Source organism: Pinus tabuliformis, chromosome 3_2 (genome assembly GCF_031772625.1).
Source record: "Pinus tabuliformis cultivar Carrire ecotype Pingquan chromosome 3_2, CPIR1, whole genome shotgun sequence".
NCBI lineage: Eukaryota > Viridiplantae > Streptophyta > Pinopsida > Pinales > Pinaceae > Pinus > Pinus tabuliformis.
The window spans coordinates 347,582,418-347,594,755 of NC_142302.1; the positions used below are offsets into that span (position 1 = coordinate 347,582,418).

At 39.2% G+C, this 12,338-nt stretch overlaps 1 protein-coding gene across 1 annotated transcript in view; it reads left to right on the forward strand.

The window, feature by feature from the left end:
* Positions 1-12,077, forward strand: part of LOC149180900 (cytochrome b561 and DOMON domain-containing protein At3g07570-like) — an 80,061-nt gene extending 67,984 nt beyond the window's left edge. Inside the window, exon 4 of the mRNA XM_089416380.1 lies at positions 11,611-12,077. Within this exon, the coding sequence (XP_089272506.1) occupies positions 11,611-11,892 (282 nt within the window). The 3' untranslated portion in view covers positions 11,893-12,077. The remainder of the gene's footprint in view (positions 1-11,610) is intronic.
* The last annotated feature ends 261 nt before the right edge of the window (positions 12,078-12,338 follow it).

Consider the following 12,338-nt stretch of genomic DNA (forward strand, 5'->3'; position numbering starts at 1 on the left):
TTTCAGAAGTTATATGGTAGTGATGTCGGACCAGATTTGGGAAATGCCTCTGAGTTTCATAAACTCATTCGCATTGATGTTCTTGGTGAACTTCTGTCCAGATATATGTTTTGCAGTTAGCATGGTGAGCTCATGTTTTATTGAGCCTCACTGGATTGGTGCCAAGAATCTTCTGAGATATCTACGGGGCACAATCTCTCATGGATTGAGAGACACTGCTGAAAATATGACGCTGCATGATTATTCGAATGCTGATTGGGTAGGCAGTGTGGAGGATCACTAGAGCACTTCTTAGTGCTGGTTCTCTTTGGATTCTGCTTCGATATCATGGATGAGCAAGAAGCAGAAGTTGGTTGTTATAAGCACCGCCGAGACCGAATACATAGCTACGAGTATGATCTCGTATGAAGCTGCCTGGTTGTGGAAGCTCTTTAGTGAGCTGTTTGTACACATGATGAATACCACTATGATCCTCTATAACAACCAAGGGGGGATTCGATTGTTGAGGAATCCCATATTTGATGATTGCTCCAACAGATAGACATTAGATACTACCTTATCTGGGATATGGTAAGTCAATGAGCAAGGAGGCTCCATCGCATTGAGATTGACGTACAGGTTGCAGACTTTTTGATAAAGCCCCGGGGAAAGGTCAAATCTGTGACTTTCCTGAACGACTTGGAGTCGTTGAGAGACCTTCTTATAAGGGTCCTGCATGTTGCATGCATTGAGTTCTGGGAGCTTCGGAGGGCTTGGAGTACTTACTAGAGCAACACGCGACCATAGGGTGACTCACCCTCCCCCAATGGTGCACTGTGTACAGGGTGAATAGCTCAGCCTTCCCTGTGATATCCCGTGGCGACTGTGGAACATGATGATTAGTTCTCCTATGGGTCGGGATGATTAGTTCTCTCGTGGCGACTATGGAACAGGATGATTAGTTCTCCCATGGCGACTGTGAAACAGGATGATTAGTTCTCCTGTGGGACAGGATGATTAGTTCTCCCATGGGGACTGTGGGACAGGATGATTCGTTCTCCTGTGGACAGGATGATTAGTTCTCCTATCGAGGCATCCTACCCATGCAATCTGGGACTCATGGGAAGTACCTCTTATCTGATCAATGAGTAGGGAAATGGGGTTAGGGACCATTAGTAGCACTATCAATGGATGCATCGTTGTATCTACTGTACTCCCTATGCTAGGATGACCTCCGTTGATCTGGGATTAGTATGAGTAGTCTGAGACACTCTCTTGTGATATCGATCTGGGATCAACGAAACTGACTTTGGGTTAGTAAGAGTGGTATGACACACCCTCTTCATCTGGAACTGACTTCGGGTCAGTAGAGAATGGTATGAGACATTCTCGATCAATTCTTCTTCTTCATGTTTCAGCAGAGTAGATCTCAGTAGAGCAGAGTAGAACAGAGCTCAGAAGAGCAGAGCAGAGTAGTGCAGGGCACTAATGGCAGAGATAGTAGAATCGGACAAATGGATCAGCGGATGGAGTTCTCCCTAGTTGAGAGGGAGTGTTCAAATTGGCAACTAGGGCCAAACTCCATGTGGGTCATCTTATTTATGGTAGCTAATATGATTCTTGGATTCCTCTCATCGAGAGGTGTAGGATTGATCTAAAGATCATCCAATTCCGATTAGTATTCATGGAGTTATGAATTTATTTGTGTTATAAGACAATTCATCAAGGTCGGCCAACAACCAAATAAACCCCACATGTGTTCAATGTTTTAGTTTAAAAGGAGATGACTTGATAGTCATTTCTGCATACACTTCTATCTTGATTTCTCTCCACTTGTCTTGGGTTTTAGTGGAAGAGAAATCTAGGAGTGGAAGCCCTAGACGTTGGAGGAAAAGAGGCTGCCCTAGCCGCAACAAAGAAGGCAGCCCTAAACGTTGTTCTAAGGCAGCTCTAACGCTATCCTAAAGGCAGCCCTAAACGTTGTTCTAAGGTAGCCCTAAATGTTGTCCTAAAGGCAGCCCTAAACATTGTTCTAAGGCAGCCCTAAACGTTGTTTCTAGGTACAGTTTAGAGCTGCAAAGATGCATGGACAACAAGGCTACATAAGTGCTGCAAAGATGCATGGACAACAAGGGTACATAAGTGCTGCAACTTCAAAGATGCATGGACAACAAGGGTACATAAGTGTTGCAAAGATGCATGGACAATAAGGCAGCCCTAACGCTATATTAAAGGCAGCCCTAAACGTTGTTTTCTAAGGCAGCCCTAACGCTATCCTAAAGGTAGCCCTAAACGTTGTTCTAAGGTAGCCTTAAATGTTGTCCTAAAGGCAGCCCTAAACATTGTTCTAAGGCAGCCCTAAGTGCTGTCCTAAAGGCAGCCCTGAACGTTGTCCTAAAGGCAGCCCTAAATGCTGTCCTAAAGGCAGCCCTAAATGCTGTCCTAAAGGCAGCCCTAAACGTTGTTTCTAGGTACAGTTTAGAGCTGCAAAGATGCATGGACAGCAAGGCTACATAAGTGCTACAAAGATGCATGGACAACAAGGCTACATAAGTGCTGCAACTGCAAAGATGCATGGACAACAAAGCTACATAAGTGTTGCAAAGATGCATGGACAATAAGGCTAGATAGTGCTGCAAAGATGCATGGACAACAAGGCTACATAAGTGTTGCAAAGATGCATGGACAACATGGCTAGATAGTGCTGCAAAGATGCATGGACAACAAGGCTACATAAGTGATGCAAAGATGCATGGACAACAAGGCTACATAGTGCTCCAAAGATGCATGGCCAGCAATGACATTGTGACATGGCAGCAAAGGTACATGGTGCTGCAAACTCATTGGATAGCACAATGATGGGACATCAACTTGTTGGGACAGCACAGTGATCAATGACATTGTGACATTGTGCAATAGAGATACATGGGACATCTAGTATTTAGTGCAGCAATTTCATGGTGCTGCAATAGTATGGTACATGGGACAACAACAACAACAAGGTGCAGCAAGCATAGTGCTGCAAGCACATTGGGACAGCAGTATGGTACTTGGTGCAACAAACACATGGGTGATAGCATGGTGCTACAGTGGCACAAGGTACAACAGTGCTAAACACTAGGACAACAATGCGGCATAATGTGCAGCAGTATGATGTGTACAACATGGTCATAATGTCCAACATTGTGATGATGGGTGCAGCATGGTGCAGTGAGGTGCAGCGTGACAACGAGATGCAGCACAATGATAGGTGAAGGAGTCACCTTGGAGAATCAGTTGAAGCATCATGTCTTCAACTAATCTCATGTATCATCTTCTTAGAAATGATCTATTCTCTTATCTAGATAAGTCAAAGTGTTGACTTCTGTTGTAAATGTACTATCTCTCTCTCTCTCTCTCTCTACTGAACTATTGAAGAACATATAAGAAAAATTGATCAAGGGTTTTCCCACATTGGGGTTTGTCCCTGGCTAGCACCACATCTTGTGTCCTCTTGTCTTGGCTTGTCTTCTACAATATATGTTTATGTTCTATCTACAGTTTATTTTAATGATGATGTGATTGCTAATCTGGAAAAGATATTGAGCTAATGGTGAAAATTGAAATAAATTGCTCTAAGCATAGAACATACCTAAAATTAACACGTTATGATGATTTTCTAGGGTTTGTAGTGGACAATCCTTACTATGACCCTAATCTCACTTACATTTTCTCAAGAGGAGCCCTAGTTGACCTTATATGCCAAATAAATCAAGTAAGCACTAGTCCATTCTTCATCTAGTCAATCATGTATTTAAAAATCCAATTATCTTTTTGTTTTAAGGTATGGGGGGAGTATTGATCTTAATGAGTTAATATCTAGCCTAGATCCATCTTAACCCCAAGATTGATAAAAATGCATAAAGACTTAAAGAGACCACTTACTCATCAAATGGATTCGCCAAAACCATTCATCCATGAAGATCCATCAATTTGCAAAGCATCCATTGAGGTGCAAACCTTTCCTCAAGTTTTGCACTCAAAAAAGAGGTTTGCATCTCAATAGATTGGATCCCTCTGCTTGATAGATTCGGGGTTAAGATAGATGAGGGGAGTATTGATATTAAGACGCATGTATGGGGGGAGTATTGATGCAAGAAGGCAAGGTAATGCCTATGAGTCTCGGAAGTTGAAAGAGCATGAACAAAAATACTCTACCTATGATCAAGAATTCACTGTCATGGTACACGCCTTGAAGGTACAGAGACATTATTTGTTAGGTAAAAGGTTTGTACTGACGACTGATCATAACAACTTAACTAGTTTTTTTAAACAACCTAACCTCAATGCATGACAAGCTAGATGGAAAACTTTTTTAAGTGAATTTGATTTTGATATTAGGCATTTAAAAGGAAGGGAAAATCGAGTGGCTAATACATTAAGTAGGAAATTACATTATGTATATGAAATCTCCTATAGTCAAGTGGAATTTAACTTTTCAAATCAGATTAAGGAAGCTGCAGTTAAAGATCTAGAATATGAGTTTTTATGGAAGCAAGCTAAACAAGCAAACAACTTTGGAACTCAATCTGAATATAGCACAAATAAAGACATTTTTTGACTTTTAGGGGAAGGATCTATGTTCCTAATCAAATAATTGTTAGACAAATAATATTGGATGAATTTCATAAAGTCCTTATGTTGCTCATCCCGGATATCAAAATTTATTTTCTGCCATAAAGAAAGACTATTTTTGGCCCGGAATGAGGAAGGACATCACTAAATATTTAGCCAAAGGCTTGGAGTGTCAACAAAAGTTAAAGTTGAACACCAACACCTAGCTGGTTTGCTTCACTTGCTGCCCATTTCAGAGTGGAAATGAGAATTTATTACATTAGATTTTATAACAGGTTTGCCTAAAACTAAGAGACAAAATGACTCAATCATGGTGGTGGTGGATAAACTGAGTAAGGTAGCTCATTTCATACCTGTTCAATCTACATACAAAATAGTGCAAATTGCAGATACATTTATGCGAGAAATTTTTAGGTTACATGGTATGCCAAAGGTAATGATTTCCGATAATGATGTGAAGTTCACATCAACATTCTGGGAAACTCCTTTTACAGGATTAGGTACCCAGGTTCAATTTAGTACTGCTTATCACCTATAGACAGATGGTTAGATTGAGCGGGTAAATTAGGTACTAGAAGATATATTAAGAATGTATGTAATGTAGCATTCGACTAAGTGGGAAGAATACATTCATTAGTTGAATTTGCATATACCAACAACTACCATGAATCATTAAAGATGAGTCTTTTCAAAGTCTTATATGGAAGGAGGTGTCGAACATCGGTTAATTGGAACAACCCTGAAGATAAGTCACTGTTAGGCCCTGATATGCTAGAAGAAATGGAACAAACCATGAAGAAGGTTCGACAGAGCTTAAAACCTGCTAAAGATAGACAGAAAGCATATGCAGACAAGAGGAGAACCCATAAAAAGTTTCAAATAGGAGGCCATGTATATGTTTGAGTGAAACCTAAGAGAAGCACTCTACAGTGGGCTGGTTGTGCAAAATTAGCTCTTCGATATTGCGACCCTTTCCAAATCCTGGAACAAATTGGACCTATTGCATACCAACTTACATTACCTAGTCATATACGAGTCCATAATGTGTTTCGCATCTCTTTATTAAAAAAATATCTATATGACTCTAGACATATTATTAATTGGCAAAAGGTGCAGGTAAAGATCTAATGATTAATTTTCATTATTATTTAATAATGCTTTATGAAGACTTGGATAAACTAATGATAGTTTATGATGTGGAACAAGTAGAACTAGACAGAGATTCTTGGTAGAGCCTTTGCGTATTCTCGATCGGAGAGAAATAATGTTACAGAGGCAAGCTATCACCGAGGGTAAAGTGCAGTGGAGACACTTTAGCCCGAAAGAGGCCAACTGGGAGGATGAAAGTTTAATGAAGGAAGCATATCCTGACCTATTCCAAGGGCGTTAAATGAACACCGAGGATGGTGTTTTGCACAAGAGGGGGGAGATGTAATACCCCCTAGCTATGTAAATATTTGTTATTTACTTTTACGGTGCAAGACTAGATATATTTTGGACTAGTGAAAGTCTAAGTAAGGAACTTTAGATGTTTAAAAGTTTATTTTATTTTAAATGTGTAGCAAGTCAAGGAATTACGGGAAAAGGATTCCAGAAAGAAAATCTTTAATTTCCAAGTAGTTGAGACAATTACTTCCTCTTCCTCCCTTAGAGATTAAAACATCTCAGTTTGAGAAGGGAAGGGAAGAGAGAGAGGCAAGAGTAAAAGAGAGGCCTGAGGCAAGTGAAAGGAGGAAAGAACCTTGAGCAGGACACTACCAAGGTAAAGCATGACACTGCTGCGGGTATTCTTGTGTTGGATAAGAGCCAGTGGAAGCCCTGAACTCTGGAAGTTCTTGGCTGGACTAGGAGTCTTGAGGCCCAAGATTTGACTACTGTTTGTCAACTACTCTGGAAATTAAGGAGGCTTGGGGGGAGACTTGGACGTAATTGCTAAATCTCATTAGTTGGGTGGTGGAGTCCTCTTTCCAGATTAATTCCCTGATTGGGTTAACTACTTGTAGATAAGAGCATTTAATTTCCAGAACTGATTTTTGATTAATAAATGCTATAGGTTAAATATTTCTCTTTTGTGGAATGAATATTGTTAACTATAGGAAACGAAGGATTTTTGCAGAGGTTTTTATTTATTGAGACAATCTTCATAATTATAAATTGTGTTTTAAGGAAAGGCGTGCCTTTTGATTTTCCAATATATCTTTATTATCTTTTTGTTCTGTTCTAATCTTTGAATAACAAGTAGATTGAATTAACATCAAGAATATGATAAGACTCAGGACAACTAGTAGCCAGTGAATTACAGTCGGAGAAGATATCTAGTAGTAACAAGAATAGGGAACTAGTTAAGCCCCATACGAATGAGACTCATTCGAGAAGTATTCCAGAACTTTAGAAGGGATAAGAAATGGTACCACATGGGCAAGAAGTAGGTCTCGAGGACCTCAGGTCCCACTTCCTGTCGGGCACCATAAATATTTTACAAAAAACAAAACAACAGGAATCCTATGCGGATATTCTTCGCATAATGGGTGATAATGCTAAAATTATAGGGAAACAACTTACATGCAAACCATGTGACAGTAGAATCCAAAATTTAAGCACGGAAAGGACATGCATAAAAGTAAGGTACAAAGAAGAATCAAAAGTTCAAATATTCATAACAAGATCTAAATTTATCTGAAACTTTGTACATATAAACAATGACTGACAATAGAAGGCAGCGAAGCCAGAATATTTCGAGACTTCTTTTCAAAAAAGATAGCATAAACGGGAATAAGAACCACATGAGAACTGAAACAAATATGCAACTTAAAGGAGTCATTATAAATTCTTCAAAAGCCAAAAGTAAGGCGATAAACCACAAGAAATCAACATCAAAAATATTAAAACATGTTGTGTAAAATCCTGTCAAATATTACAAAGGTGGTGTGGCCATTCTTATAAGAATAATAACAAACTTAACATAAAAACCTTGGCTCGGGTTAAGCCCATAGTAGTTGTCGTCTTTTGACTATATCGCTATCACAGAAACCCTATTACAGAACAACATTCTTAAACTAATAATCTTGGCTGGAAAAGTGCACATATTTTCTTGAAACCCTGTGCCGACGCAAGATAGGTAATAAGTAAAACCTCGAGGAACAGAAAAATTGTGTAAGTGCAATTGGAAGTTCAAAAAAGAAGAAACCCTGAAACAATTAAGTTAGAATCACCTTAACCTGCAATAAACCAACAAAAACGTGAGTCAATTACAACTTACACAAGGTAAAATAAAAAAATTGAAGTGAGTTGGCGTAGAGGATTAATACATGATAAAATCAAGGGGTACCCACCACCAATTTGTTAGTTTTTGTAGCATCAGATGTGTTCTAGCGACAAAATTTAGTGGAGAGGCTAGAACATATGTATTCTCCAAAACCCAGAAATCGTTTATGGAAATTTCACCTAGAGACGACTTAATTAAAATAATTAACCTTTTTTTAATGGTGCCTAATTCTAAACATACGAAAATTGATTAATTAAAGGGTGTTAATTAAGTCATGGTGAGAATCTTCTAGAAGAAGACATGGATTGAGTTCTAGTTAATCTTAGCCATCGATTATGTTTTAATCTTGGCCGTTGATGTTTCAACTAGAGATTATAAGAAGAAATTTGATGGGGGTTGGAGAACACACTTGGAGCCACCAGAAATTTGATTTTGCTGAGAAATCAATTTCCAGAGTAGCAATTGTGAGCTGCTAGAGGTGATTTAGTAAAGTCGAAGCAGTAAGAGAGGGGCAGGGATAGTAAGGCTAGAATGAAGTTTTTCCAGTCCGGTGAGTGCATGGCAGAGAGACAGAGAATTCCACAGAGAGGCTGACGCAGTACAGAGAGGCAGTGCAGAGCTTCAGAGGAAGATCCATATTTTGCTGAGGAGAAGTCGAAATTCAGTGTTAGAAGCCGGAGTGGGAGCCCGGAGGCCAGGAAGATTGAATTTCCAGAGTAGTAGCTGATCGGTCAACAAGAGAGACGTTGGTTTGAGCTGGGTGACGTAGATCTGCATAGGGTCACGCAGAGGTAGCGCAAAGCAGCTCATCTTGAGCCAAGGTCAGTGTTAGATCACCGATGGAAGTGAGATTTTTCTCACTAGACTTATGTCAATCATTTTCTCTGTATGGAAAGCTAGATTTGAGCTTCCATGGATTTGTACTCAGATTTACTATTGCATAATAATAAAACCCTCAGCTGAGGCACCGGTTTTCCCAAGTTGTGTTTTTCCGGGGACATTGGTCCAAAAATAACAATGTATTATTGTGTGTGTGCATCTATTCTTCTAGTGTTTTTATTTCTTCCGCAGTATTGTATTTGTGAAGGCTGCAGTGTATTAGTTTCGATATTTACCGTAGAATGCAGTAAATAGTTTGTTCAAGTTATTTAACAAATAGAAGAAACTTAATTAGTTGTTGCAGTAGGATTTATGGTCACCAAATTTTCACACGATATGATGAGAGCAAAACATTACTTCCGTTAGTAACTATGTGGACCTATTGATCAAAAGAGGGGCACTCGAGTTAACGGAAGAGTTCTTTTACCTATGCCATGGTCGTCTTTCCTTATCTCAACCAACAAAAAGAGAAGAGAAACCCTATCACTACCTGTAGAACCATTAAACTTGCATGAGACGATAGGAAAATTACAGGATGCGAGAAGTCTCGAAATAAACTGATTAGTGTGCATATCTATAATCGCTAGTGGGAGAAGGGTAATTCCAAACCCTAGCAACGTCAATCCAATTGCGAAACCCTAAAACCCTCTGAATCAGCAGAATGAGAGGTCAGGCTGCTTGGTGGAGAGAGGGTTAGTTTCCTTAACCGCTTAGTTGAATTCTGGACCGTAGGATCAAGTTGTGGAAGGACGAAGGGCAGATCTGAAGCTAGGTGTCCAAAGTGTCCAGTGAGTATTTAATGAAGTCAGTACTGCGACAGATTGAGAGACTTCTAACAACCCCCAACAACCTGAATAAGTTCTATAGTTTTAGTGCTTGGGGAATGCAACTAATGTCTACCTCTAAGAAACATCACACAGAGAATGCCTTGGCATGGTTTACAAACTTACATCATATGTCAAAGATATAAACAAAGGAAGGTTGGATTATTATAAACAAGTTAAACATGTTCATACCCAAGGCCATAAGTTCAAATCATAGATTTAAAAACCGTTTTTAAAAACCGGTTACCGGTCTAACTGGCCGGTTAGCAAGCCCGCCAGTCTAAACCGGCCAAAAAACCCGGTTTGAATGCCCATTTCTCCATTTTTTTGCCTTAACCGGTGAAAATTGGCCGGTTTAGGACGGAACCGGCCGGTTTTAGGCACGCCCACCGTAAAGTTAAAAAAGCATATTTCTGACTGTGTTTTAGGGGTTTTGGGGGGAAACTAAGGGTGTTTCAACCCTAACAATGTTGGCAATTAATGGTAATGTTAAATTCTTAAAGTAAAAGTGACATTTCTTTTAATTTTAATTTTCATCCTTTTACTTAAATTTTTAACATTACCATGAAATGACTCAGGATGTTTGAGAGTGGTTTCGACCTCATTGGATTTCATATGGAGAAACTAGAATTTTAGATTTCGCTCAAAATTCAGCAGACTTAATGGTTTTCAAGATTTCATGGTTTGTGGGTAAACAATAAATGCAATCGGTGCTCCAAATGATGAGTAAAACTCCTGATCTAGATCCCATTGTGTTGGATGATATTGCTCCAACATCAGAATGGGTGGAGGAGACTGAAGAACCTGTGTTTGAGGTTGATTTTGATATCGACATGGCTTTAGCGGGGGATGAAGCAGATTATGTGGTGGCATCAGAACCAGGATCAGTAGCGGCATCAAGGAAAGGCAAAGAACCAATGGAAGGCACTAATCATGCAAGTCGACAAACTCGTGGTTCCATTAGGTCCACTTCTATTGTCATTGGTGGCATTGATACTGAGGTTGCAGATCAGGCTGAGGCATCCTCAGACTCTGAACCAGATGATGTCTATGTAGCTCCTGATGATGATCCTGTGTCTAGTCGTGGTTATGAACTTGATGATTGATCATGTGTACACTGTAGACTTGTAGTCGGCCAATGGCCTCATAGCTTGCAGCATTGTTTTTGGACTTTATAGGCCATTTAAAGCCTCATTTCTTATGTATTTTGCTCTTTTGTCGATGATATGTATTGCACTCGGTGCCATTTTGATATATTCACCTTTACATGGTATATAAATGAGCAAACTTTGCATATTTGTCTCTATTGGCTTGGAATCATGGTTTTACATCTTAAAAATAGTTTTGTTTCATTAAAAATTAATTATTTAATGTATTTTTTTAAAACCGGTTCGTTTAGACCAAACCAGTCCCGGTTAGACAGGTTCCGGTCGGTAAACTGATTCATTAGGTGGACCGGTCCGGTCACCGGTTCCGGTTTTAAAAACATTGGTTCAAATAACCTGGCAATATAACATATAATTGAAAAGAAACAAATTTGGTAGTGGGACTATAAATTACGTGATTTGCGTTTTTTTAAATTGAAGTTATGGAGCATGTGACAACACGCCCCCTTGTTTGCATCCTCTGTAACATTATTATCTTATATAAACAATTGATGCATGCCACCATTGTACGTAATAAGTGTCTTATTTTTTTGAGATCACTACACAGTTAAGAGAAACGAAAGGAGCAGGAGACATGACAAAAACTAATGGATGGAAAATGACTTTTGGAATCCATCGATAACACAAATCTGCTACCATTTAGTATAGACCTTAAGGGTCTAATCCTTGTCTTCCAAAACAGAACAGATCAGAATATGGTAAGTTACTAACTAGGGAGCAAGGCCCCGGTAGTAGATAAGGTTACCTCCACAGACCTGAGAACAACCTGTTCACTATTTTCTGGGCAAAATATTCTTTCCGTTTACTATATTCTTGCTTTGTTCTTTTAATGTCATACCAGCATTATCTTTGCCGTTATATTGACAAGCGTAATTGTTAGCAGGTTCTGGCTTTGTTGTTTCGACCTGATAAAGACGCCAAGATGCGAAAATACTGGAATTGGGGTCATCATTGGCTTGGGAGACTCTTGATTTTCATGGCAGCGGTGAACATAGTTTATGGAATACATCTAGCGGAGGCCGGAAAAAGCTGGAAAGTTGGCTATGGCTTTGTCGTAGCTATTTTACTTGTTAGTGTGATAGCTTTGGAGTCACTCCTTTGGATAAGATGGTACAAGCGGCCTGCAGAACCACCAGCTTTTCAAATGTATAGTACAAATGGTTGATATCCACAATTCTGACAGGTCTTTTCTGATGTTTAAGACCACTCAGAAGTTTCAAAGCTCATTTATTCTTGTATTATGTATTATTGCTGAGCTCCTGTCTCACTTGTGTGGACCTTTAATTGAACATTTACACCACAGTCAAAATTATTTGTTTTACCAATATTATTTGTTTCCTTCTTTACTTACATGGTATTTCACCAAATTTTAGCTTGATCACAGTTTACTGAGCCTTTCATGTTGAAGATAATTGCAAAATGTGACAATCCCAAATCGTCTATACTTTATCAAATATAAAAATGTTACAATCCCCAGATACGCCTGTACTCTGTATCAGCTATAAACATGTATAGGTTGGTAGAAGTTCAATTCCTGAAATAATCGACCAATACACTGATGTGGAGCACATAAGGTGAAGCGTAATGTAGATATGGCATGGTAAGCTTTCT